Source organism: Saccopteryx bilineata, chromosome 6, assembly GCF_036850765.1.
Source record: "Saccopteryx bilineata isolate mSacBil1 chromosome 6, mSacBil1_pri_phased_curated, whole genome shotgun sequence".
Taxonomy (NCBI): Eukaryota; Metazoa; Chordata; class Mammalia; order Chiroptera; family Emballonuridae; genus Saccopteryx; species Saccopteryx bilineata.
In genome coordinates, this window is record NC_089495.1 from 17,399,023 (window position 1) to 17,426,266 (window position 27,244).

The 27,244-nt window shown below is 42.0% G+C and overlaps 1 protein-coding gene across 5 annotated transcripts in view; it reads left to right on the top strand.

Moving 5' to 3' along the window:
• MTUS1 (microtubule associated scaffold protein 1) overlaps nucleotides 1-27,244 on the top strand; it is a 156,506-nt gene that overhangs the window by 89,215 nt on the left and 40,047 nt on the right. Inside the window, exon 1 of one of the 5 annotated variants that reach the window (XM_066237689.1) lies at nucleotides 15,944-16,335. The exons of the other annotated variants lie outside the window; for them this stretch is intronic. Coding sequence (XP_066093786.1) covers nucleotides 16,215-16,335 — 121 coding nt within the window. The 5' untranslated portion in view covers nucleotides 15,944-16,214. Of the gene's footprint in view, nucleotides 1-15,943; nucleotides 16,336-27,244 lie in introns of those variants that run through there. 5 annotated transcript variants of the gene reach the window in all.

Sequence of the window (27,244 nt, forward strand, 5' to 3'; positions counted from 1 at the left end):
CAGCAAGTATATGGTGCTCAATATGCCAGTGGTTTGTATGGTTAGCAAGGGGAGATGGATTAAAAGGCTAACTTACATGGGAAGAGAGAGCATAACACTTCCCAAGTATTTTTGTTTGTATTTTTTCTTGGCTACAGAGAGAAAAGGACAAAGAGCTGTGTTTATACTCTTGAGTGTTGTATAACATGAAAATCTCTTTGGAAGAGCAGAGCAGTTCTGCTGAGATTCCTTGTAGAAGCCAAGCTTCTGGACAGTGTACTTTTTCAAAGATAATTCAGTGATAGGGAACTAAAAGTAAAAATGTGAGTTTAGAGTGATTTTTAAAGATATTTACAACCCTGTGTTCATTGCAGCAACCAAGTGCCCATCAATAGGTGAGTGGATAAAAAAGCTGTGGTATGTGTATTCAATGGAATATTATTTGATCATAAAAACGAATGAACTCTTAACATTTCCAACAGCATGAATGGACCTAGAAGCTATTATGCTAAGTAAAACGAGCTAGTCAGAGAAACACAAATACCATAATATTTTAACTTATATGCAGAATCTAAAGAACAAAATAAACAAACCAAATAGAAACAGACTGATAGATGCAGAGGTCAGACTGATAGTTGCCAGATGGGAGGAGTGTTAGGGCGCTGGGAGAGAAAAGTGGAGAGATTGAAAAGTACAGATTGGTAGTTACGGAACAGCCATGGGGTTGTAAAGTTCAACGTAGGCAATATAGTCAATAATATTGTAATAACTAGTTATGGTATTGAGGTGTACTTGAATTATTGAGGGGATCACTTTGTAAATTATATAATTGTCTACTGTGCTATACACCTGAAAATAACATTGAATATAAAAAAAAGTGACAAAAAGTCACATGATTTCAGTTTGCCCCATTCAGGTGACTTTAACTGTAATTATTTGAGTAAGGAGGTGTTTGCCAGTTTTCTCCACTGTAAAGTTGCCATTTTGCCTTTGTAATTAACAAGTGTCTTATAGAGTAATACTTAGTTATACTTAGAAATATTTGATATGTAAGAATCATGTTTCTCTTCAGAATTATTCACTGAATTAAATAATGTTAGCATCTACTGACATTTCCTGGTTTGAATCAAGTATTTCTATAATGGTTGCCAAATGATGATTTTCTAATTTTATTATTTTTAATACGTTTATCTGTTGACATTTATATTTCCAGTATTTGTAATTACATGTATAAAATATATAATCAGCATAAAATGTGGTTAAAATATTTGAAAAAGGAAATAATGATTTTTAAATTTTTAATTAGGTCCTTGCGGCTGCTACTGCTGCCTTTTTTTTAACCACTCAGTAAAATTTGAAATAGTTTTCTATGTTTTTATCTTTACATGCTGGTGCTGTTTTTTCAAACCTTTTGCCATTTATGAGATTTTAAAATGTGATTCTCCCTCCCCAAAACAGTGCAATAAGTGATAGTGATGGTGACTATAGTCCTGAGGTGGCCACAGCGACCACTTCACCATAGCATGGCGGAGGGACACTATTTCACAGAACCTCATTATGGATTCAGCACACCTTCGGCAAAAATGTAGTGTGAAAACGCATCCTAATTTGGGATTCAGAATGCAGGAAGCAAGCCCGGGGGTCTTTCTTTTCCACTGCTCTTTTCCCTGCCCCCCAATACAAGTTCATTTCTTAGAGGTGCGCCATAACACATTTGGGTTCCCTTTTTCTTCCAGTGGAAGGCCATAAATGCGAAGAGGAAACTCGCAGTTTACGAAGAACCTATATAAACATGGTCGACACAGTTATCTTATGTGACTGAGGGCTATTGAGTGTTTTTATGTCAAGGGCTTCCAGTTACTATTGGGCGAAAGGAGAGAGAAGAGTAAGCAAGACATCTATGTAAAGCTTTGCTAGGATAGTTTCTCCGTGGTTTCAAATTTTAGTTCCGATAGAAAAATCAACGAGTTAGAGAATATCACTATTATTTTCGCAAGCTGTGTTCTTTATCCTGGTATCACTATCACTTGATATGCCAAGATTGTGGTTAAAGTCCCAGTGAAGAAAGAAAAGCAAAATCAGAGACTGGGGCAGGATAAAAGGAGGGTGCTCTTTCCAGACTCATTGACGTAGTCTACGTAAAGTAGAGTATTTGCTCACTTAAAACTTCCCTCTTACTTTTCCCCTGATGCTTTCCCTTGGAACTAGCGTAGGTCAACTTCTGTGGGAGCTCCCTTTGCCTGCTTAACTGTAGGGGACTCAGAGTTACACCACAGCCCAAGCAAAGCCGGTTACTATCAAAGTTTCTCCAACAGCTCTTTCTTCAGCATTTCTTTTGATGCCGGGGGTCTTTCTTTCTTTATCTTCTGCCCCTCAACCCGTGCCTCCCAGAGGATTCCTGTGAGCGAGAGGAATGATTTACATGTAAGGTAATTAAAGATGGTTTTTATTATTTAGGCAAGGCTCCTTGATGTTTTAGCACTGGGGCTCAGGCACCTCTGGGCCAGGGCAGGCGTTGGGGTGCCAGGTCCTTGCTGGAGTAGAAGGGAGTCAGACACAGATCCCATCCTTGCAGCTTCCAGCGTCGTCATGGCCACGGCAGGCTGCTGTCCTCTGCCTTTTCCCCCCGGGGGTGGTTGTCCCTCCTGGCTGCACCTGGGCTGTGCTCGCTGCGTTGCGTGGATGGCCACATCAGTTACCTCCCAGATTTTATCTGGGATGAAGCTGAACTGAACAGTATGCGTACACTGTATGAATCTTTTTGTAATTGTTAATAAATGTTATTAAAATTTCCAGGAAGGTGTTAGTTTCTCACAACACTGTGTCTGTTGCTCTCCATCCTTGTGTGTGTGTGTGCACGCGCGCATGAGTGTGTGTGTGCACACGCAAAGGATCAAATGGTAATTTGATGTTATCTAGTGAATAGTTATCAACACTTTTGCCTTATTGCTGCTGAACTGAGAGAAAATAGATATGAACATTGGGAAAGACTCTTCAGTGTGCCAGCAGGCAGTTTCTATCTGTCCAGGGTCTTAAATACACTTCAGAGGCGTCAAATGACCTCTTGCTGGGATGACATGAATTTGTGATTTAAAAAAAATTTTTTTGAAGTGGGAAGCGGGGAGGCAGAGAGACAGACTCCCGCATGCGTCCGACCAGGATCCACCCGGCATGCCCACCAAGGGGGTGATGCTCTGCCCATCTGGGCTGCTGTTCCGTTGCTGCCAGAGCGATTCCAGGGCCTGAGGCGGAGGCCATGGAGCCGTCCTCAGTGCCCGGGCCAACTTTGCTCCATTGAAACCTTGGCTGCAGGAGGGGAAGAGAGAGATGGAGAGGAAGGAGAGGGGGAGGGATGGAGAAACAGATGGGCGCTTCTCTTCTGTGCTCCAGCTGGGAATCGAACCCAGGACTTCCATACGCCGGGCTGACGTTCTACCACTGAGTCAACCAGCCAGGGCCGAATTTGTGATTTTTACTGATGATAAAACCCCACAATCTAAACATACCCAAGTAACTGAGAAGAAATGCCTGACTTTGGTACTAGGATAACATTCAGGGAATTAGAACTTCGTGATACCGCTGATAATTTATAGAACAGGGAACTCCACTATGTTTTACTATTGAATTTGTAAGCTGTTGTGTCATAAAGGTTTTCTTATGTGGCAATAAATGCTCTACATCTATAACAACCACAGATAAGATTATTGTTTTACGTGCCTATTTTAATCTGAATTAAACATGAAACTTGGAAAGGCTGTCTTTACGTCTCAAGTCTGTGGTCACGTAAATTATTAAAAAGGATATTTCTTTTGATAAAGTAAATAATAATCCTCAACGCACATCTCCTTTTTACTATAGAGAAAAACTATTAGTATTAAGCATTTCCCCTTGTGACATTGTTGGACTGACATGCTTTATTTCCAAAGGGTCATATAATTGACCCTTGACAGGTAAGCTTATCAGAATGAAAAATTAAAATGCAAAGTCTGAATTATGGTGTGATTTTGTTAGCAAAGCATTTGACCTTGGAGAAGAAATGGGATGTATGACAAAGTTCAAGAATGCCTCCTTCCAATTAGTAATCAGTGCTCTAATAATTGCAATGGATAAAAGAGATGTATTTTAAAGGGTCAACATTGCAGTTTAATTTGGACCACGATAAAACACATCATTTCCAAAGATCATAAACATGACTTTTCCAGGTTTTTCTAGTTGGTTTGTTATTATTAAGGCTAACCTTCTATGATGAGCCTGCTGAGGAAAAGTCACAGTGTGTTGGTTTTTGGAGGGACAGCTTTGATGCTAATAAATGATGTCCAAACAGCTAGTGACTTTGGGTGGGCCATGTAAGCTCTTTAATTTTCTATTCTGTCTAATTGAAGTGACTAGTCACTAAGGTTTACCCCCAACATAACATTCTATGTGTACAGATCACCTTGACTTTCTTCAGACTCTGCTTGCAAATGGTCATCTTTTAGGTGATAAAGATGACAGTGCCTCACATACAGACATGTTCCTCTGAGAATTAAAAAGTTCTAAATAATGGTACTGTGGCTTTGAGTTAGTTCTTTTTTCAAAATCAACAAATGGTGGTGAAAATTAAATCGACCAACTTCATATCCTTTAGTTTTAGTAAAATAGTCATTTAATCTTAATTACAACAGTTTGCTAAATTCTGAAAAGTTTAGCATGTAGAGATCTAGAAATCACCCTTTAGTTTTATATATAAATTTGAGTTTAAATAAAATTCAGATAACTTTATATCCTATTTTGTCACTTAAGTAATCACTTCAGTGACTCACATTTAGCATATGCAGCATCGTTTAATGACTCTTGAATATTTAGGGCACATCTGTGTCATATTTAAAAATGACTCTATGATGAACATCTTTACAGTGATCCCTTTTCAAGTTTGGGGAAGCTTCTTGTGATAGATTGTTAAAAGGTAAATCAAAATATATGCATATTTGTAATCACTTCCCTCAGTTAAATTGCTTCCCAAAAGCTGCAAGTCCATGTATATACCGTGAGTGACAACATATTAGTGCTGGCTTCCCCGTACGCTGGTCAACATTAAGCATTGTTGTTGTTTTTTAATTGTTGGCTAATGTAATCATTGAAAATTCTGTATAGCATTGTTTTAATTTAACCTTAAACTAGTTATTTCAAAGCTTATCAGGTGGTGGCACAGTGGATAGAGAGTTGGACTGGGATGCAAAGGACCCAGGTTTGAAGCCCCAAGGTTGCCAGCTTGAGTGTGAATTGCTGGCTTGAGTGTGGGATCATAGGCATGACCTCATGGCTGCTGGCTTGAGCCCACAGGTTGCTGGCTCAAAGACAATTCTATTTCATAAGAGAATGATCTATAGAGGCATTGAGTATTGGTTTAAATCTTGGTCTTGTCACATTTTATTTTTGTTCTGACCTTGGGCTAGATGCTAAACCTTTCCGAGGCTCAGATTTCTCACTTGGGAATATGGGAATATGGGAATATTTGGGGACTGATTCCCTGCAGAGGAGTAATTCTGACCTCTTAGAATTGTTATAGAGAAATGCTAGTTGCTTCTACTGTTAGGGATGGTGATGCTGGTAATTCTCTTCATTGTTTTTATGATTCTAGAGCAGTGGTCTCAAACTCAACTCAGCATGTGGGCCGCAGAGCAAGATCACAGCCCTTCGGCGGGCTGCACTAGGTCTACAAAAGGCAACTGTTACGCAACATTTTTCTCACTGCAGTTAAAAACAAAAAAAAAATCAGTACAACAAGCACAATCGTACATGCAGTTTACTCAGTGTCACAAAACGACCAGAAACTGTAGTTCGCATCACAACTGCTGTTAACTAAGCTAATATCTAGCTAGGATGCTAGAGAAATGAAAAACACAAATAGGCCCCTAGGCTTACTTAATTTTATCCAAAATATTTTGAACTTCGTGGATTAGTCTGTAGGCCGCACAAAATTGTTCGGCGGGCCGCGAGTTTGAGACCCCTGTTCTAGAGGCTTACTTTCAGAATTCTTGCCTGGGAAGTTGAATTATTTTAAATCCTAAAAGCAAGCAGGAAAAACCACTGAAAGTTAAGAACCATCCTCATGGGGTCTAGCTGTTGTAATTTATTTAAAGATTATGATGTTAGAAGATTCTAGCCAACACCAACTCTAAATAAAACTTGGTTTACTGTTTATAAGGAAGATGTCACACATACCACATGCTATTATTACCTTGGTTCTAGCGCATGTTAGAGCTGTTTGGGCAACCAGAGCACCAGAGTTGTATTTATCCAGCTCCCTGATTCTTTTACACAAGATCATCAGTCTCAGGTGCCATGGTGTCTGCCCTGGGAAGTAGAAAATGTACTGCTCCTTCCGGATCCACTTGCTAAATACAGCGCAGAGGGTGGGGCTGCTGTCTGTACCCCTTTCCCCAGTGTTGGCAAACGGATGCAGGTCACAAACCTGCTCTGATGAAGTCATACTGCTCTGGCCTGGGTCTCCTCTGGTGAGAGTGGGGATGAGGCTGCCTTTCAGTGTTGGTTTATGATTATAATTCTCCTTTCATACTTCAAAAGCAGATGCTCCCTGGCCGGTTGGCTCAGTGGTAGAGCGTCGCCTAGCGTGTGGATGTTCCAGGTTCAATTCCCGGTCAGGGCACACAGGAGAAGCAACCACCTGCTTCTTCGCCCCTCCCCCTTCTCTTGTTCTCTTTCTCTCCCTTTCTCTCTCTCCTCCTCCTACAGCCATGGCTCAGTTGGTTCTAGTGCATCAGCCTCAGGTGCTAAAAATAGCTTGGTTGTGAGCATGGCCCAAGATGGGCAGAGCATCGGTCCTATATGAGGGGTTGCGAGGTGGATCCTGGTTGGGGTGCATGTGCGAGTCTGTCTCTTTATCTCCCTTCCTCTCTCTTGGAAAAGAAGAAAAAAGAAAAAAAAATGGAAATGCTATTTTGGTATATAATAAATTTGGTGTTTCAAATTAAGGAAAAGTATGGATTATTTAGTAAATTCTTCTTGGGATAAGGGCAATAGCTAGGTGCCTACTTTACATACCATGTGTAAATACATATATTCCAGATTGAAATTTTACACAAAAACTAGAATGATAAGAGCACTAAGAATATAGACTTAAATAGAAAAGGCCTTTCCAGAAATAACTGTATACATGAAAAGATTCATAGCTATGACAACAAAAGTTTTAGACTTCTCCTTTGTCAAAACCATTATAAACATGGTGATGGAGTTTAACTATAACTAGACTTCTTGTGGTGATCATTTCCCAACAACTACAAATAACGGATTGTTATGTCGTATACTTGATACTAATGTTATATGTCAATTACATCTCTATTAAAAAACACTACAAACGATATTAACAAGCAAACAACAAAATGGGACAACATATGTAACAAGTTCACTCCATAGAGGCTTTTTCAAATCAGCAAGACAAAGGTGACTCCACAATAGAAAAATAAATGGACAGACACAAAAGAAGAAATATGGAGCGCTAAGAAACACAGGAGCCCTGGCCGGTTGGCTCAGCGGTGGAGCGTCGGCCTAGCGTGCGGAGGACCCGGGTTTGATTCCCGGCCAGGGCACATAGGAGAAGCGCCCATTTGCTTCTCCACCCCTCCGCCGCGCTTTCCTCTCTGTCTCTCTCTTCCCCTCCCGCAGCCGAGGCTCAATTGGAGCAGAGATGGCCCGGGCGCTGGGGATGGCTCTGTGGCCTCTGCCTCAGGCGCTAGAGTGGCTCTGGTCGCAACATGGCGATGCCCAGGATGGGCAGAGCATCGCCCCCTGGTGGGCAGAGCGTCGCCCCATGGTGGGCGTGCTGGGTGGATCCCGGTCGGGCGCATGCGGGAGTCTGTCTGACTGTCTCTCCCTGTTTCCAGCTTCAGAAAAATAAAAAATAAAAATAAAAAAAAAAGAAACACAGGAAAAAGTTCACAAATGCTAATTAAAATAACATGCTATCAGTTTTTGTCTACTTTTAGTGAAGGAGTGAGGACCAGATGCCTCAATCCTACTACTAAGGGAAGTATGAATTACAACGGCCTCTCGGTGGCACTGTGGTGATGGGTCCCAAAAGCTTTCTGCCCAGGATTCCATTTGTCAGAATTGATTCTAAGGAAATAATGAACTTATTGATTGCTTTTCAGAATTGTTTAGAAGGGGGGAAAATTGGAAGCATCCTGACTGGTATAAACAACAGATGTTGTTTAAATTACATTCTAACAATATAGAGGGTTATTCAATGCCATGAAAGATAAGTGCAATTTTTAGTTTGATAAGTTTATTAAGTTTATATTAGAAACTGGTTATAGAGCGTGTGATTGAACTTTTATTTTTAAAAATTCTACAACAAATTGTTGCTTATTTTTCAAACAAACATTGTACATGGACGAAACATTACTGCTCTTATTTTGAGAGACCAAAGAAATAAAAGGCAATGTAACTGATACTGAAGAATTTACAATTTTGAGTGGTTGGGAGTTGGAATTTTTTCTATTTGTTTTTGTAAATATTTTGATCATTCTTTACAATATCTCTTATAGACATTCTTCCTCCTACTAAGGAATAGGACATGATGGGAAAAAATTAGACCCTGAGTTGAACTTTCTACAAGTGAAATAGGGGTTAGAACATAAGACCGTAAAGATTGTTATAAAAATGAAAAAAAAATGTGGCTATTAGTGTTCTGTCAGGGAAAGTAAGGAGATAAATATTACAGCTGATGCTCCGTGTTAGAGTTCCAGGGAAGATGGGCTAGATAGAGAGGCTTCAAACTGTGAATTAAATATCATTATTCTTCAGACTCTTCCTGATCCATTAACAACAACAACAGACAAATCAGACCGTGCTTGGATGCACGTCCAAGCATCTCAGCTGTCCTGCCCAGATCATGCCAGAATCACGTCTGGAATCATAACATCATTGTTTTCTACAATCAAGTCATTGTGTAAACACACGTGCATACACACAAACACAACCTCTGTTCAGACTGCAGTGGAGTCTGTGATTCTCATTGAAGATCCTGTGACATCACAGCACGTTGACTTGCCAAATCCTTATATCATCCCTGTAATATTTTCTTTGTTTTTTTTTTAAGCCTTACTAAAGACTTAGACAATGTCTTCATTGTTTTTATTTGTCATTAATAGAAACTCAGCTTATTTCATGAACTTTTTATAAAGCTATTTTGTCACGTAAGCCGTTTTAAAAGTTTCTTTTTTCTGCTTCTGATGTTTGTTAAAATAATAGGGAAATACAGAAACATAAAGCCAAGAAATGAAAAGTCATGCCTACTCCATCTTCCAGAGCGTTGCCAGCATCTTGGTATATGTGCTTTAAAGTTGAGACCCTACTATACCTGCCGTTTTAATTCATGGTTTTGCTTTTCCACTTGACATCCTAACATAAGGTTGGCTGAACTTTGTAAAACTCATCTTATTCCTAATTTTTACAGCTGTGGTTACATTGTTCCATCACAGGAACCAAATGTTCCTTAGATTTTTCCTTCCTGTCCTTGGTGATTCTTATGTTCTCTTAACCAGGCGTCCCCAAACTACGGCCCATGGGCCGCAATGCGGCCCCCTGAGGCCATTTATCCAGCCCCCACTGCACTTCTGGAAGGGGCACCTCTTTCATTGGTGGTCAGTGAGAGGACCACTGTATTTGGCAGCCCTCCAGTGGTCTGAGGGACAGTGAACTGGCCCCCTGTGTAAAAAGTTTGGAGACCCCTGTAAACTAAAACTTTGTATAATAATGAAGATGGCCACTTTCTTATCTTAGGTACTTCTCTTACATTTAGTATCATTTCAGAAACTGCAGATAGGGCACAAGTGATAACAGCTGATCAACAAGTAATCAAAGAATATTTTCAAGCCAATTAAAAAATCTGTGTTTACCCAATGCCCCAAAGTATGTATGTTTGCAGATTGTTGTTACTCTGCAATAACTGCTTATTCAGTTACTTAAATGCGTGCGTGTATATAAAGTGTTTAGGTGAGTGCCTGGCACATAGTAGATTGTCTTACCTAAGAGTTGGCTGTTACTGCTAGTAGATTGTCAAGGCTGCACCTTTGTTTGGCTCACTTGTGTTAAGTTGCCAGCAGGGGGCAGATTATGTTTGGGAAAGAATGGAAACCTAGCTTGAGCTGTTCTTAGTCTTTATCTAGTGTGCCTTACTTTAAGTACGTGTACTTTGCTGTAAAAACAAGAACTATTCCTCTGCTTTGTAACTTTTTCTTTTCACTGGGACTGATTCTCTTTTTAGTTATTACATCATTGACTATATTCCCTCTGTTGTACTTTACATCCCCATGACTGTTCTGTCACTACCAGTTGGTACTTCCTTTTTTTTTTTTTTTTTTTTTTTTTTTCATTTTTCCGAAGCTGGAAACGGGGAGGCAGTCAGACAGACTCCCGCATGCGTCTGACCGGGATCCACCCGGCATGCCCACCAGGGGCGATGTTCTGCCCCTCTGGGGCATCGCTCTGGGGTGTTGCTCTGGGGTGTCGCTCTGGGGCGTCGCTCTGTTGCATCCAGAGCCATCCCCAGCGCCCGGGCCATGTTTGCTCCAATGGAGCCTCGGCTGCGGGAGGGGAAGAGAGAGACAGAGAGGAAGGAGAGGGGGAGGGGTGGAGAAGCAGATGGACGCTTCTCCTGTGTGCCCTGGCCGGGAATCGAACCCGGGACTCCTGCACGCCAGGCCGACGCTCTACCCGCTGAGCCAACTGGCCAGGGCCAATTGGTACTTCTTAATCCCTCACCTTTCTCCCTCATCTCCCCCAACTGGCAACTTTCAAAATGTTCTCCGTGTATCTGTGAATCTGTTTGTGTTCTGCTTGTTGATTTGTTGTTTAGATTCTATATGTAAGTGAAATCCTCTGGCATTTGTCTCTCTCTGTCTGACTTATTTCACTCAGCACAATACCCCGTAGGTCCAGCCATGTTGTTGCAGATGGCAAGATTTCATTCTCTTTTTGTGTGTGGCTAAGTATCCACCACTCTACTTCATCCATTCATCTATTGATGGACACTGAGGCTACTTCCATATCTCGGCTATTGTCAGTAATGCTGCAGTGAACATATGAATGCATGTCTTTTCAATGAAGTGTTCTGCTTTTTTTTTTTTTTTTTTCAGAAAAATACCCAGAAGTGGAATTGCTGGATCCTTCTTTGTCTCTTACTATAGCCTTTGTCTTAAAGTCTATTTTGTCTGGTATAAATATTGCTACCTCACTTTTTTGTTGTTGTTGTTTGTTTCCATTTTCATGAAATGTCTTTCCCTTTACTTTGAGTCTGTCTGTGTCTTTTGATCTGAAGTGAGTCTCTTGTAGAGAATGTGTAAGGGCTTTGTTTTGTTATCCATTCAGCCATCGTATGACTTTTGGTTGGAGTATTCAATCCATTTGCATTTCAAGTAGTTGTTTATAGATATGTATTTATTGCCATTTTATTACTCATCTTTTTGGCCATTTTTTTTCTTCTTAAAGAAGAGCCTTTAACATTTATTATAATATTGGTTTGGTGGTAATGAACTCTAGTCTTTTCTTGTCTGGGAAGTTGTTTATCTTTCCTTTGATTCTATTTTTTTTATTTATTTCTATTTTTATTTTATTTATTCATTTTAGAGAAGAGAGAGAGAGAGAGAGAGAGAGAGAGAGAGAGAGAGGAGAGAGAGACAGGGAGGAGGAGCTGGAAGCATCAACTCCCATATGTGCCTTGACCAGGCAAGCCCAGGGTTTCGAACCGGCGACCTTAGCATTTCCAGGTTTTCCTTTGATTCTAAATGGTACCTTTGCTGGGCACAGTAATCTTGGTTGTGGGTCCTTGCTTGTTATCACTTTGAATATTTCTTGCCAGTCCTTTTTGTCCTGCAATATTTCTATTAAGAAATCAGATGACACTCTTACGGGAGCTACCTAGCAGGTAACTAACTGCTTTTCTCTTGCTGCTTTTAAGATTCTCTCTTTGTCTTTAAACTGGGCACTCCAGGAGTGCCCCACCCCCCAACTCATGCTGTGTGCACTGTTCTGTAGTTGAGCCTAGTTTGTTGTTGCCGTATCAATGGGAGGAATTTACCCCTAAGCCAGTGGGTTGCAGGGACCACAGGGGACGATCCCACAGAGTAGGGCTAACTTCAGCAGGGCTCCAATGCCCACTGAACCCACCCCTTGAATATGTCACTTGTGCAGGAGGTTGGGTGTTGCTCTGGCATGATCTAAAGCTGTCCTCTGGGTACATTGGCTCTGGGGCTTCCAAGGAGGTGCAAACTAAGGTCACCTGCTACCTGTGTTTTGCCCAGGGCCACTTGGCATGAACTACAGAATGATCTACATATGGCTGCTACTTGTGCTGGGCTTAGAGATACCCGGGAGAGGCCACGCTGTGAACCGAGGCTGGCTACTGATTGTGCTGGCCCTGGGGCTACTTAGCAAGAGGTATGGGGCATGCTGAAGCCAGATGCTGCTTGTTTGAGAGATTTTAGGAAAGTCTGTAGTATGAGCCAAGACATGCCATTTGTATGGAAAAGTCACTGGAAATAGCTTGAATGGGCCTGTAGTTTGGGTGGGGCAAGGTCTCTTGTCATTACCTGGGTGGCCTGAGCAATGATGGCCAGGTTGATGAAGACTCAGATATGGTACCTGCCTGCTGGCTCTGTGGGGGTTGGGCTCAGCAAAGGAACAATGGCCTCTGCCCGCACTTCAGTTTGGGTGAAAACTGCCCCTCCAGCCTTCAACTTGATGCCAAATAATTCAGTTCTTTCCCATATGTCCCTGGTGCCTTTGGAGTTGCTGCCCCAGCATTGGAGCTCAGAGGGAGTGAGTCTGAGGAAGTCCATATATGAGACCTTTAAGAGGCACATGTGGGATTCCAGAAGCTCTTTGTCTCAGCCACAATCCCTGCTGGTTTTCACAGCCAGAAGCTGTGGGGACTTCTCTTTCTGGCACTGTAACCCTGGACATGGGGGCCTGGTGTAGGGGCTGGGACCCCTTGCCTCTGAGGGTGGGGAACCTCTACAGCCAAGATGTCCCTCCCAATATCTATCTGCCAAACGTGGATGTGGGACCAGCGGTTCTGTCTATCCACCCCTCCAGAACCAGCCGGTTCTGTCTATCCACCCCTCCAGACACTCTCAGCGTGGCTGCTGTTTTTATATCCTTAGTTGTTGGACTTCTGTTCAGCTAGATTTCAGGCGGTTCTAAATGATGGTTCTGTGGTTTAGTTGTAATTCTGATGTGGTGTGGGAAGTTCTGAGTTCCGTGTTCACCTCTGCCATCTTGACCGGGAGCCTTCTTCTCTTTATTCTTCAAGTCCCTTGCTCTGCTGTTATGAAGTGTCATTGGCAACATTTACTTTTAGTGTATGTGGTATAGTTTAGTGTGATGCAAATAGAAATTTTAGTGAAGGTGACAAATGGGTGACATGTTGCTAATTTCTCTATTTGAGTAGGCTAAAGGATTTCCTTTGTAACCAAGGTGATTTAGAATTTACTGTTACTTAACAAACCAAAACCAAAACCAAAAAAAAAAAATCTTATATGGGGTATTATCTATTTTTAATATTGATATTTAGCTTTATCTTGTTTACAGTTTTAATGCTGATTGACATCTTGGTTTTTACAAGTTTTGGGGGGGTTTGGAGGAGAGGTAGTTACAGCATATAGGATGAGGCAAAAGTAGTTTATAGTTGCTCCTATGAAAAATAGTACAGTAATTAATAAATAATAATAGTACAGTAATTAATAATAACAGTGTTTTGCACACACAACTCTAAACCTACTCTTGTCCTACCCTGTATTAATATGCAGAATGTGAAAAAAAAGGTTGTTTTTTAATCATATAAAACTCTGGGCCCTGGCCGGTTGGCTTAGTGGTAGAGCGTTGGCCTGGCATGCAGGAGTCCCAGGTTCGATTCCTGGCCAGGGCACACAAGAGAGGCACCCATCTGCTTCTCCACCCCTCCCCCTCTCCTTCCTCTCTGTCTCTCTCTTCCCCTTCCACAGCCAAGGCTCCACTGGAGCAAAGTTTGCCCAGGCGCTGAGGATGGCTCCATGGCCTCTGCCTCAGGTGTTAGAATGGCTCTGGTTGCAACAGAGCAATGCCCCCTGGTGGGCATGCCGGGTGGATCCCAGTCAGGCGCATGTGGGAGTCTGTCTGACTGCCTTCCTGTTTCCAACTTCAGAAAAATATAAAAAAAATAATAATAATATAAAACTCCGATTAAAAAGTATAAAGGTAACACCTAAGTATAGGTTTTTTTAACTTGAATTTCATAGTTATTTGTGTTTCAGTAGCCATGGGTACAGGGTGTTTACAAGATCCATTGTCTGTACTGTATTTGAACAAGTTGTATCTTTCCCACAGCTAACCCTTGACAAGTTAGTGGGTTCGTGTCTTTTGTTGACAGCCTGTAAAATGGGAGGCTGGGGGTTGAGTGAAGAGAGAGAAAGGATTACTCAGAACTTCCTTTCCTGCCTATCTGCTTCCCTTGTCAAGCAGTAAATGCCCTTTAAAATTTCTAAAAGAGTTAGTGCTTCCTGCACATTTAATAGCAATTAATAGGATTATTTATAGTTAACAATATCTACATTTATTTCTTTTACTGAGTCTTTTTTTAAAGAAAATCTTGGGAACTAGCATAGATGATTTTTAATACATTGTTTTCTTGAACTTTCTTAAGTTAAAAAAATGTTAAAAGTTTGGGCTGTTCCGAGTTTAATAATATTCACTTTACTTAAGTAAGCATATATAGCTGGTGTGCTTTTTTTTATAGTTTTGGCATCATATTTTAATGTACTTTCATAAACCACTCCACCACAATAAACATTTTAGAGCTCCCAGTAAAAACCGTACAGAACCACACCCCTCCTCGTGTTTCTAGTCTCAGCACATTACTGCAGAGGCTACCTGACTTTCTATAAATGCAGTTGGTCGATGAAGGTGTGTCGTCCTTAGAATGCCGCCTAGTTGACTAAGTTTTATTCCTCTGAAACTCTTACACCTGCTAGAGAAATCGCATTAACCTTTTGTTGTTGGTTATTAGTGAGGTCCTCAGAGCATGAGTGTGAAAGTTGAACTTGAACCTTTCATCAATCTGTCATTACTATAAAAATTTTATTAAAAATTATAACTGGGGACAATTATTGCTTGAAGCCATTTTAAAAAATTTTATCAAGAGGAGATGGGATCAAAGGAGGTAAAGGAACTAGCCAAATGATACATACATAACACATAGATACAGATGACAGGGTAGCAAGCCCCAGAGGGAGGGGGAGGGAGTGAGAGGGGGGCAGAGGTGGTGAAATGGGAATGGGAGTGGAGAGAGACTTTGCATGGGGCATGCCCAGCATGGGGGATTGAGGGTAATATATATATATATATTTTATTGATTTTTAGAGAGAAGGGAGAAAGAAAGAGAAAATGGGGGGAGAAACAGGAAGCATCGACTCCCATATGTGCCTTGACCAGGCAAGCCCAGGGTTTTGAACCAGCAACCCCAGAGTTCCAGGTCAGCGCTTTATCCACTGCGCCACCACAGGTCAGGCAAGGGTGTTATGTGGAGTCGGACACTTGAAACCATGTCAACACAATAAATTAAAAATAAATAAATAAATAAAATTTTATCCAGGGGGTCAGGTTTATATATAGGTTTTACATATAAATATTCTGAAAAATTTCCCAGTGCCATTAGTGTGAATGTGATTAAAAATGTAAAAATCAGAATGCAGAACACTTTCATGAAATCTTTATATTTTTCTAATTACTAACTAAACCTGAGGCACTATAAGTAGTTAATTTCCCTGAACAGTCTTCTAAGTAGTTACAGAATGTGTGACAATTATTGGCTGTTATATAAAGCTCCTAAGACCACCCACTCCCTCCTCCCCTTCGCCTCTCTGATGAGAACCATAACAACCCAGAAGCATGTACTGTGTGATGTCATTCACAGGCTGCTTACCGCTGGCTTCTCGGAGAGATCTTATTCAGAAGGAGAGCATTGTTTTGGCAACATCTGGGAGAGAGAAGGGAAGCCAGAAACCCTTGGAGAGCTCTGGGGTGTTTTTGTGTGTGTGCGTGTGTGCGCGTGCGTGCGCGCTGGAATGACATTTGCTATGTAGGCATGTTTTCTCTCACTGTATTTCTTGGCCCCGACGAGCGCTGAGTTTAAAAAGACAGTATGTGATAGTCCACGGAAGCTGTTTCTTCTGTGTAATCTTCCCACCTGCTCTGAAGACATGTTGTTGTCTCCCAAATTCTCCTTATCCACCATTCACGTGCGTCTGACCGCCAAAGGACTGCTTCGAAATCTTCGCCTTCCTTCAGGGTTTAGGAAAAGCACTGTTATTTTCCATACAGGTTTGTTTTGCATTGATTTATGTTTGGTGTTGCATGGGGAGACATCTTGTTTAACTTGCAGATGTTTGCAGAAATTTTCAAAGGGGGATAGATAAATGGAGGAAGAAAGCTCTCTCGATGAGAGAGCTAGGCTTAACTTGTGAGAAAAAAAAAAAAAAAGCAGTTTTCTGTTGTCTCAACACATGGGAGTATGGTGCCTTTACTGTTTGCAGGCAGATGTGTGCTTGGTTTGTTTATAGCAAGCATAATTGTTGCCATGGGCTCCCTAGCTTTTTTTCTCTACGCCAACCAAATCTATGAAAATCGGCACCTATTAAATTACATTTTACTTCCAGTGATGTGGGAAATAGCACATAGGTAAAAAAATCCAGAAGAATGTTTTTCCTTCCCTGAAAGGATGAGATGAGATGAGAGGGTTTCTGTAGTTTTTCATTATGTAATTTCTCACTGAGATTAGGATGTTAGTTTTATATACTGAAAGATTTCCACATTCTAAAGATTTCTGAAATAAGACATCCTGAAAGTTGTGGAGAGCTAATCAGCGAACCTCAAATTAAGTTTTCCAAGCTTCCTAGTGAAAATGTTTGCTATTGCAAAAGACCACCTCTGATGTCTGTGTTTGTATCTGCTTTTTATTTCCTGTGCCTAAGATAGAAATAAATGCAGTGTGTATTTTAGACACATGTAAACCTGCGTGTCCCTTTGAAGGGACTCAGTAGGTTCACATGGCTGCGTCTTGTTCCGGATGATAATTGCAAACATGGTAAATTAAGTTGATTTTGTGCTATGAACACTGAAGCGCGATTGTCTTTGATTTCGGCTGGTTAGTGTTAGCCGTGATGAGATTGTCTGGGCATGTAAACAGAGGATATTTTTCCTGTTTCGTATGGGTGGCAGCCCTTGGGTGTCTTGTTTTTCATCTCTGTCCCTGGAGATGTTTCTCGGCCGACTGTAGTTTTCCCAGAGGCATCCCCTTTCTCTGCGGGATGAGTCTCATTTTTTCCAGCCCCTCTTCCTGGTGTTTCATAACTGCCCTCAGCCTGCCGCTGAGCAGCCAGCCCTCCCCTCTGCTCTGAGCCGTCCGCTGCAGGTATTTGCGGGAAGTCAGGAGACAGACAGTGGCTCTGTTTCTCCCAGCCTAAATGTCACTGTGATTTCTGTCGACCTTAGAAAACAAAAAGATGAAAACATTAGAACAAAGGGTGCCCTGTATTTGTAATAATTTACACGATCTGAAATAGTGTCTGAAAGCTTTTAATTTTAACTTAAAAAAAGAATCCATGCTCCAAGTTAAAAGGAACACACGGCACAGAAGGTTCTACGGTCCCAAGGACTCCTCCTTTCCACCCAGGTCCCTTCTCTCCCCAGAAGGCGGCCACTGTCGCGGGTGCATCTTAGCCTCCTGGTACTTTGCTGATCATGCATGAGCCTGTGGAGAGCTTTTATATCCTTTTTTTTTGTTACACAAAACTGGAAGCATACTATATATACCCTTCTATGGCTTGCTCTTTAAAGTTACTACATCTTGGATTTTCACGTTAGCACCTATTTATCTAACTCATTCTTTTTAATGGTCGTGCAGTGTTGTTGGGCAAGCCACGATTTATTTAACCAGTCTTCTATTAGTGAACATTTTAGGTGGTTTGCAGTATTTTTGTGAAGCAGATAGCTCTCCCGGGCAGCGTAAACAAAAGGGACAGGCTTTCATTACCGGAGTTTGACTAATAGGGAGATTTTAGCTACATTTGATTTTCCGAATTTATATAAAAATATTTTGAAACCTTCATTTGATTGCAGTCATAATTTCTAGAGCTACAGTATGCTTAGAGGATGTCTAAGTTTATCTAATTTTACACCAAGATATCTGAGGCCCAGAGACATGAACTAACTTGCCTAAGGCCACACTGTGGCAGAGATGGAATGAAAACTGGGACCTCTGATTAGAATTTCTGGCTTATAGATTTTTCCTGGCTTTGAATTTTGCTATAATTCTGGTAGTTTAGTGAATAATAGTGATGAAAAAAAAGTTTTGTGCATGGAGAGCATTTTAATATTAAGTATATAATTCTGCTTACCCCCATAAGAATCTTTTGTGAGCTTATCCATGTTACATAACTGGAAGGTCTGAGAAATCTTCCAGTAGAGTGGATAGTGAAGCCATTGCATCTGTTCTCATCCACACGGCTGTAAGCAGCAGCTCGTGTTTGTATTCTTACTAAAGGACGTTGTGTTGATTGCCATAGTGGCAATGGCAGAGTGGATTCCCAGAGTCCAGGGTTGTAGCCTTGGTTCTGCGAGTTACTGAAGTGAGTGACCTTGATCACCTCATTATACAGGGCTACAAAATAGAGGAATACGATGAGATGATTCTTGAGGTCCCTTTAACCTGAGATTCTGTGAATTTTTTGGCTATAGATTTTGAAACCCTGGATGTATTACCGAGACCTGAAAATTCATCTTTTTTTCTTTTCCTTTCCAAGTGAGAGGAGGGGAGAGATAGAGAGACAGATTCCCACATGCACCCCGACCAGGACCTGCCTGGTAATCCCCATCTGGGGCGGATGCTCTGTCCATCTGGGGCCATGCTCGCTACTGAGCTATTTTTAGCACTTGAGGTGGAGGCTCCACGGAGCCATCCTCAGTATCCGGGCCGATGTGCTCAAACCAATTGAGCCATGGCTGAGGGAGGAGAAGAGAAAGGAGAAGGGGGAGGGAGAAGGGAGGAGAAGCAGATGGGCGCTTCTCCTGTGTGTCCTGACCAGGAATCGATCCCAGGACATCCACACGCCGAGCTGACGCTCTACCACTGAGCCAACAAGCCAGGGCCAAATTTATCTTATCTAAAATAATTTTTTCCTTATCTCTCAGACTCAGTTAATACTCCTGATGTATTTATTTTTCTCCATGACACCATGTTTTTCCTTTATCCTGTCGTCAAATCTCAGTCACGTTTGAATTCTTGTTCTTTCTCATTTATCTGTAAATAGTTGGTTATATGAATCTAAGACTCTGTCCTATGAAATCTCTATTATTTATTTCTTTTTTCCCACTGCCACTACTCTGGTTCAGGTTTTACTGGTAGGTTGAAACATTTGAAATAACTCTTTTTGCAAGTAAAAAAAATAGTCAAATGTCATGACGGTTTCATATAATCTAACCTAATACTTGGGGCTATTTGAAGGTTTTTATATTTTTGGTCTTTGGCACCAGCCTTTCCCTGCCTCTAAACTGTTTTTCATGTGGCAGGAGCTATTCATTCATTTCATCAATAATTATTTATTAGATGTATACTACGTGTCAGGAACATTGCTAGATGGTGAAAATAGAGCCAGGACTCAGCCACACCCGGCCCCTGTCTTTACCTAGCCCACAATTTAATGGAGAGAGACAGACAGAGAACATCAAGTAAACATGACAGGGCATAGACGAGGCACCCAGGCCGCTTCTAGCAGGTGAGCATGAGCATGCTAACTTGACCCAGGCTGTTCCGAAGAAGGGCTGTCTAAGCTGGGATCTCAGGGCGCGTGTGGAATTAGCCAAGAAACAAAAAAGTATAAACAGCATGTACAAGCCTGGAGGTGAGGGAGAGGACGGCTCCTTCAGGAACATAAAGGAATTTCAATATGTCTGGGCATAGACTGTGGAGAGAGGCGCTAGCAATCAGGATGGGTGTTATAGGGACCCACAGAACAGGCTCTTCCGCTGAGCCCTTACACAGGCACAGTGTGCCATACGTTAGTGTGTTGTTCCTCGGGGGGGCCCATTGACAAAGTACGTTGTTGGATCCAGGATGTAATTTTCTTTGTAAACTGGGGCCAGAGAAGAATGTGCATTTGTCAGAGTTCTGAGTGACACTGCAGGATGTCAGGCATGGATGAAGATCTCAGCGTCAGGGAAATGCTGACATCTTCTAAGAAGGCGAGAAGAGATTTCACTGAGTTGCCGAATTGCTGGCAGTGGTCTTCCCTGTCGGTGGTCAGCTTAGTCTGTTTCAGAATCTTGCCTCAACATATCTGATCCAATCATAGTGAGTCCGTGAAGGCAAAAGAAAGGAGAAATATATTTGCTACCAGTTTCATTAGACTCTAGTTTTTCTATGAAGCTGGAGATAGCTATATTAATTATTCTGAAAAGTACCATTTTAAACCATAAAGAGTAACTGCTCTCTTTGATTCAAGTGAAGGCGCTTGCACTAAAAAGTAGAATGCTTTTTGCTGAGGTAGTGACATTAAAAGCCATTACTATGGCAAAAGGGAGGGGTGTGTGTGTGTGTGTGTGTGTGTATATATATATATATATATATATATAAAAGAAGGACTGGAGAGCTATTATCAACAGAACAAAATCTTTTTATTTACTTGAAGCTGCACAAAAGGGAACTATTTTGACTAGATTTTCTGTAAGAGAGGCAAATGTAAATAAATTTGTTCAATTAGAATGAGGAAGATCAAATTATGTTCTTATGTGTGGTATTCATTTTGGAGGCTGTCAAGCAAAAGTGCTTTTAGCTGCAGTTTGCTAAGACAACTAAGAAGGAGCTGATTGTCTCCCCTAAAAAGCAGCTCTGACATTGTTCAGTGGCTCGGCAGTGTCAGGATCAACATCTCTGCTGTTTTCTTACTACTGGCTGTTGCCTCCTGATCTCACAATGGCTGTTCCAGGCAGGATAAAAAGAGAAATAGGGGAGGGGTGGTGCCATACCACCAAAGCTTACATCTCATTGGCTAAGTCTCAGTCACATGGCTGTCTCTACTCACAAGGGAGTCTGGGATATTGAGTGCTTGACTTCTCCAGTCTCGTTAGTGCATGCAGGTATAAGACGGGATAGAGCCTTATTATAGTTTCTGCCACAGAGAAGGCAAAACCGTGATTTCTCAAAAGCTAACATTAGCTGCTTATAAATAAGGGAAGTACATCATTTAACAGGTTGAATCTCACAATAGACCTTGTTGTTTTCTCTCTTTTATGATATGAAAGTGTTTTGGTAATGATTAACCCTATTTTGTAATTATGTTAATTAAAAGTTTTCAAGTCACTTTTGTTGTTTGGGCATAGAAATTAATATTTGATTTCAATCTCTTAATGAGTTTTCAGTTATAAAATAATACATTGAGGAAGAATCTTCTCAACTTAAAATATGGCTTTTATATACTTGAAATGTGTTAACTAAAGGTTAATGTTTTATAAGTAGTGTTTATTTATGGTGGGTAGCCTATTTATGCATTGTTAAGTTTTACACAAGTTTAATAATTGATGACATGAATAACTTTTTCAGAATACCTGGTAAGATTATATGGGTCGCTGTGCGTTCACTGTTCACAGATACAAGTAGAAAGTGTGTTAATAGTGTGTTAGGGCAGTGTTCAGGACAATGAGGAATACAGAGCTGATTGCTCCTCAGGAAAATGTCTTGGCAGACGATTAAATTTGGAAACACTGAGGAGCATGTGGGTAGAATAGACCCTTTAGGAGAATAAAAAGCAGCGTGAGAGCACATCATTACCCCTTCCTCGCCACGTCCCACACCTGCCCCTCTGGCTGTCCTCACAGTCGTTGGTCTACTCCTCCTAGTGTTACTTCCTGGGAACTTGTGACTCACCCAGATTTCCTTGAGCCCACTGGTCTGAATCCTCCAGTTCTGCCTCACAAACACATTGCTGTTTTCCTGTCTCCTCTTACTGCCTCCGACCTGTGAGTGTCTCTGGCGGGGCCTCCCTTGTGCCCTGACCCTCAGGTCTTCTCCCACAGGGCCCCCCGGACCCCTACAGGGTGAGCCTTGTATGGCACGTGCTCTCGCCCCCATTTGTGCTTCCAGCCACGTCATCTCGCTGCAGCTTCCGAGATGCAGGCTTTGTTGTCAGCACTGGCTTCCGGGGCCCCCAGGGCCCCCTGGACCTCTCTGCGCCCTGGCACTTGCTGGCCTGTCTGCCATGTGTGAAGGCGTCCTTCTCTGTCTGCAGAACCAAAGCTAGGTGTTTCTCCATCTGAATGCTCGCCATACCGTATACATAATTCTGTTATCTAATTATCAAATCCTGTTGTCAGCAGTGATGACATATCTCTGTCTTCTGCTACAGAGAAGTTTCTTAAAAGCGTGGACCACGCTTGTCAAGGAAGATAGCCAGGAGACACTTACTGGATGAGCGGTAGTCATTTGGGCACTCACTTCTTAACTGGAAGCTCCCTCTTATTAGATCACACGCCATATTTTTCGCTCCATAAGACGCACTCCCCCACCCCCCAAAGCGGAGGGGAAAATGCCCGTGCGTCTTATGGAGTGAAAAATACAGTTATTTTATTAGATATTTTAACACACCATTTGGTTCAGAATATTTTTGTTCTTATTTTCCTTCTTAAAACCCTAGGTGTGTCTTATGGTCAGGTGCCTCTTACGGAGTGAAAAATATGGTATTTCCCAATAATCTGCATTTTAATGTTTTGTTTACATGGAACATCCCAGGGTAAACGCCCATCATCTAATGCTGAGGAAACACTGGAAGAGAAGTGTAGAGCTGGGTGTTTCTATTAAGGCTTTTATTCTGTTCACAAAAATGAGGGGATATTTTATAGCTGCATTTTCATTTTGAAATATCCCCTCATTTTTGTGAGCAGTCTAGATATACAGGTACAGATTAAAGCAGAAAGAAGGTAACTAGTTATCTGTCCAGGGTGCAGGTAGAAATGTAGAGAACCCTCTCCATTCCATTAGTTAATTCATTATCTACATTTTATCAACCCACAAACACTAGTTTTCAGTGCAGGGTCTAATAGAAAACACCGAGCGTGGAATGACTCGCCTGCTCTCGGATAGGAATAGATATGTGAGCAATGGGTCTGTTTCTCAGCACCCACTACTCTAAGAAGATGCCAAGTAAGTTCACTAGGCTGGTTTTAAATTTTATTAAATTGAGGTTTCTGAGTAGAAAGCAAACAGTGTTATTCAGCTGTTTTTGTTACCCAGCTGTTTTTCAGGTAAGCAAGTGTCTTTGACTCATCAGGACTTTTGTGTTCCTGACGGAGGTTTCAGTTTCAGTAGAATGAAGCCTGGGAAGGTTGGGTCCGACGTGATCGTGGTAATTACCATGTTGAGAGAGATCTAAATCTACGTAGCAGTTAACATTTAGTGTTACGGTTCTTGAATAAACTGATTCTTAGAAATCAGGACATATCCTGTTAAGTTTAATAATATATATATATATATATATATATATTTTTTTTTTTTTTTTTTTTTTTTTTTTCCTTTTCTGAAGCTGGAAACGGGGAGAGACAGTCAGACAAATTCCTGCATGCGCCCGACCGGGATCCACCCTGCACGCCCACCAAGGGGCGATGCTCTGCCCACCACTCTGGGGGGTTGCTCTGTTGCGACCAGAGCCACTCTAGCGCTTGGGGCAGAGGCCAAGGAGCCATCCCCAGCACCCGGGCCATCTTTGCTCCAATGGAGCCTCGCTGTGGGAGGGAAAGAAAGAGACAGAGAGGAAGGAGAGGGGTGGAGAAGCAAATGAGCGCTTCTCCTGTGTGCCCTGGCCGAGAATCGAACCTGGGACTTCTGCACGCTAGGCCGACGCTCTACCACTGAGCCAACCGGCCAGGGCCCTAATAAAATATTTTATGCTTTTTAATATAGCTGTGTCATCAAAGTGGCAATATGTTAATAAATGGAATGCAAGGGCAAAGTTTGGTTCACGGAATGCTCATTTCCTATAAATAACGGATCCCGTAGGATTTAAGGGAAACTGTTGTGTCTTCGTATTTTCAAATACCCTATTTTTGAGCACTGGGGGCTTTGAGCATCACCGGAGATTTTTACATTATCTCTGGTCCTCAGTTGAGCCGGGAGTGAGGAGGAGGGGGAAGGCTGTTCAAACTGGGTCAAGCTGCTCCCATTGGGGTACAATTTTGTCCTGAGGGGAGCACAGTATATGGAGTGGAAGATTGAGGTCACAACTTGCTTTTCCAGCTCTAGGTAGAGCTCAGTCTGTTAGCTTATTGGCTCTTCTGTTAAAATTTGAAAACATGCACTCTTAGAATAAGAAGACATCAGTGCTTTCTCTTCTCCTTAAGTGCATATCTGCTTTGAGTATCCACAGGCAACAAAGCCCGTGTTACTTAGATTCCAGTCTAGATGCCCCGAGGAAGAAATGTGGATTGACTGTGTTTTCTCAATGGCTAAGTAGTAAAGATTTTAAACACTCAGAGTTCATTTTAACCACCTTTTAAAAATAATTTTACTTTTTCATTTTGAATAGGTAATAGTTACCCCATGATGAAAAAGTATTTTAAAAAATGCATTAGAATATGTTGTGTCTGCCTGTTCCCTTCCCTGGAAAAGTAATCATTGTTAAACTTTCATAAGTATTGCACAATCATTTTGTTATGCATCTATAAGCAAAAAAGGAAATATAGTCTTATAGTCCCATCTTTATACAGTGGGGCATATTATCTACATTGTTCGTTAGCATGTGTTTGTTTTTCATTTACCACAGAGGGCTGCTTAGTTCAGCGATGGGGTGGTGGTGGTCCACTGTATAAATAGACTGGAATTTATATAACCAGTCCTCTAATTATGGATATTATAGGTTGTTTCTTTTATCTTTTCTTTGCAAAATAGATTGCAGTGAAAACTCCTCTATAAATGTCATTTTACTCCTGTGTAGTATTCATAATAGGATCAATTCTGGCTTCCCAACTATGAATTCAGTAGTTTGTGCTAGGGTGTGTCGGAGACGGCGTCACACAAAGCTTTTATGTTTTCAAACGTCCATTTCAGTAAGTGAAATTATGCAGAGAGATGTGACCAGATTTGTTTTAAATGTTTGGATGAGATTCTCAGGTGGCATTTAAAACTGCATCGTGATGTACAGACCCGGGGATTTTTTGTCAGTACCTGACACAGTTTGTGTTCTAGGCGTGATGCTTGGGTTTTTATGGCTGGACACTTAGGAGCTGACGCGGACAAATGGGCTTCCCCCCACTCTTGCAATTCCGGTTCTCAGGCCACTCAGAAAGCCTGAGAGAAAAAGAGGCTGGTGTCTGGACAGCGTGGGTTTTACGGGAGCAGTCTCTTTCCTTCTCCTCCTCCTCTAATTAGATGGAGTTCACACCCTGGCGCGTAACTGCACCTTGAAGGTGAATCAGCAACCAGCAGAGGCGGGTTTAACAGCGGGCGCCCTGGGCCTAGACTTCTGAAGGGCCCTGCAAAACCCCAACTTTACACTTTTTTCTAATGACAAGGGGCCCAATATTTCCTTCTGCGCCAGGGAGGGAGGGGGCTCAGCCGACCTTAATCCGCCTCTGGCGACCAGGCAAAGCCCATGGAAGTGCAGCTGAGAGCCAGGACACTTGCAGGGCCGGAATGCAGTCACACGGGGGCAGTTGGTGTTTTTCAGGGAGTATCTTAGCAAAAGTGGCTTAAGTTCATTCTGGAGTGATCTTGAGAGCATTCTTCATATAGTTTCGGGTCCTAGAACATTTTAAAATTTTTCAAAGAATAGATATGCCCTGACATATTAAACAGTTTCAAAATAGGGGAATGGGACCTTTTTAAGCACAAATGCCATTTTGTTACGCCAAACTAAAGCAAACGAAATATAATAGAGGACGCGTATAGATGCCAGCCACTTGAAGACCTAAGTTGTCTGAATCCTCAGCGACAAGCTGAGGAACAGCTTACACAGTCACACTGACGGATCTGGAAGGGTGAAGTGCTTGTCTCAGGAACTGGAAGCCACTATGGCATAACAACAGCTTTTAACAACATTAATCCAATTAAAATAAAAACCTGTTAAAAATGAGAATGGATTCAATGGCCTGGTAAGGAGTCTACAATACCAACTCAGTTTTTTTTGTTTGTTTGTTTTGCATTTTTCCGAAGCTGGAAATGGGGAGGCAGTCAGACAGACTCCCGCATGTGCCTGACCGGGATCCACCCAGCATGCCCACCAGGGGGCGATGCTCTGCCTATCTGGGGCATCGCTCTGTTGCATCCAGAGCCATCCTAGCACCTGAGGCAGAAGCCACAGAGCCATCCTCAGCGCCCGGGCCATCTTTGCTCCAATGGAGCCTTGGCTGCTGGAGAGGAAGAGAGAGACAGAGAGGAAGGAGAGGGGGAGAGGTGGAGAAGCAGATGGGCGCTTCTCCTGTGTGCCCTGGCCGGGAATCAAACCCGGGACTCCTGCATGCCAGGCCAATGCTCTACCACTGAGCCAACCAGCCAGGGCCCCAACTCAGTTTTTGAACTCTTAAAAAATATATTGACAGATTCACAACATGATATAAATATATTATTTTAAGATACACTGTACTTTAGATCCATTGAGAAACAAGGAGTGTGTAGTCAGACAGTATTACTAGCAGACACTTTCAGTAAAGTTGTAAATTTTCTTTTTATTAAATGAGAAGTGGGGAGGCAGAGACAGACTCCTGCATGTGCCCTAATGGGGGTCTACCTGGCAAGGCCCTACCACGCAATGTTCTGCCCATCTGGGTTACAGCTCTGTTGCTCAGCAACCGAGCTGTTGAAGCTATTGAGGTGAGGTCATGGAGCCATCCTTAGTACCCTGGGCCAACTTTGCTTAAACCATTCGAGTCATGGCTGTGGGAGGGGAAGAGGGGGAGGGCGGAGAAGCAGATGGTCGCTTCTCCTATGTGCCCTGACTGGGAATTGAACCTGGGACTTCTACATGCTGGGCTGATGCTCCACCTCTGAGCCAACTCGCAAGGGCCAAGTTGTAAATTAAATTTTAAACAATCTTGATAATACAGTGAAAAAAACATTAGTTCACAAAAGAGGCAAACGTAAATTCTTAAGTATGGGCTGACTTTGGTACAAGAGATTATTTGAAGGAAAATTTTAAATTTGGTCCTATAGAGATAGTACCTGTATTCTGGAACTGAATGTGAAGAACAA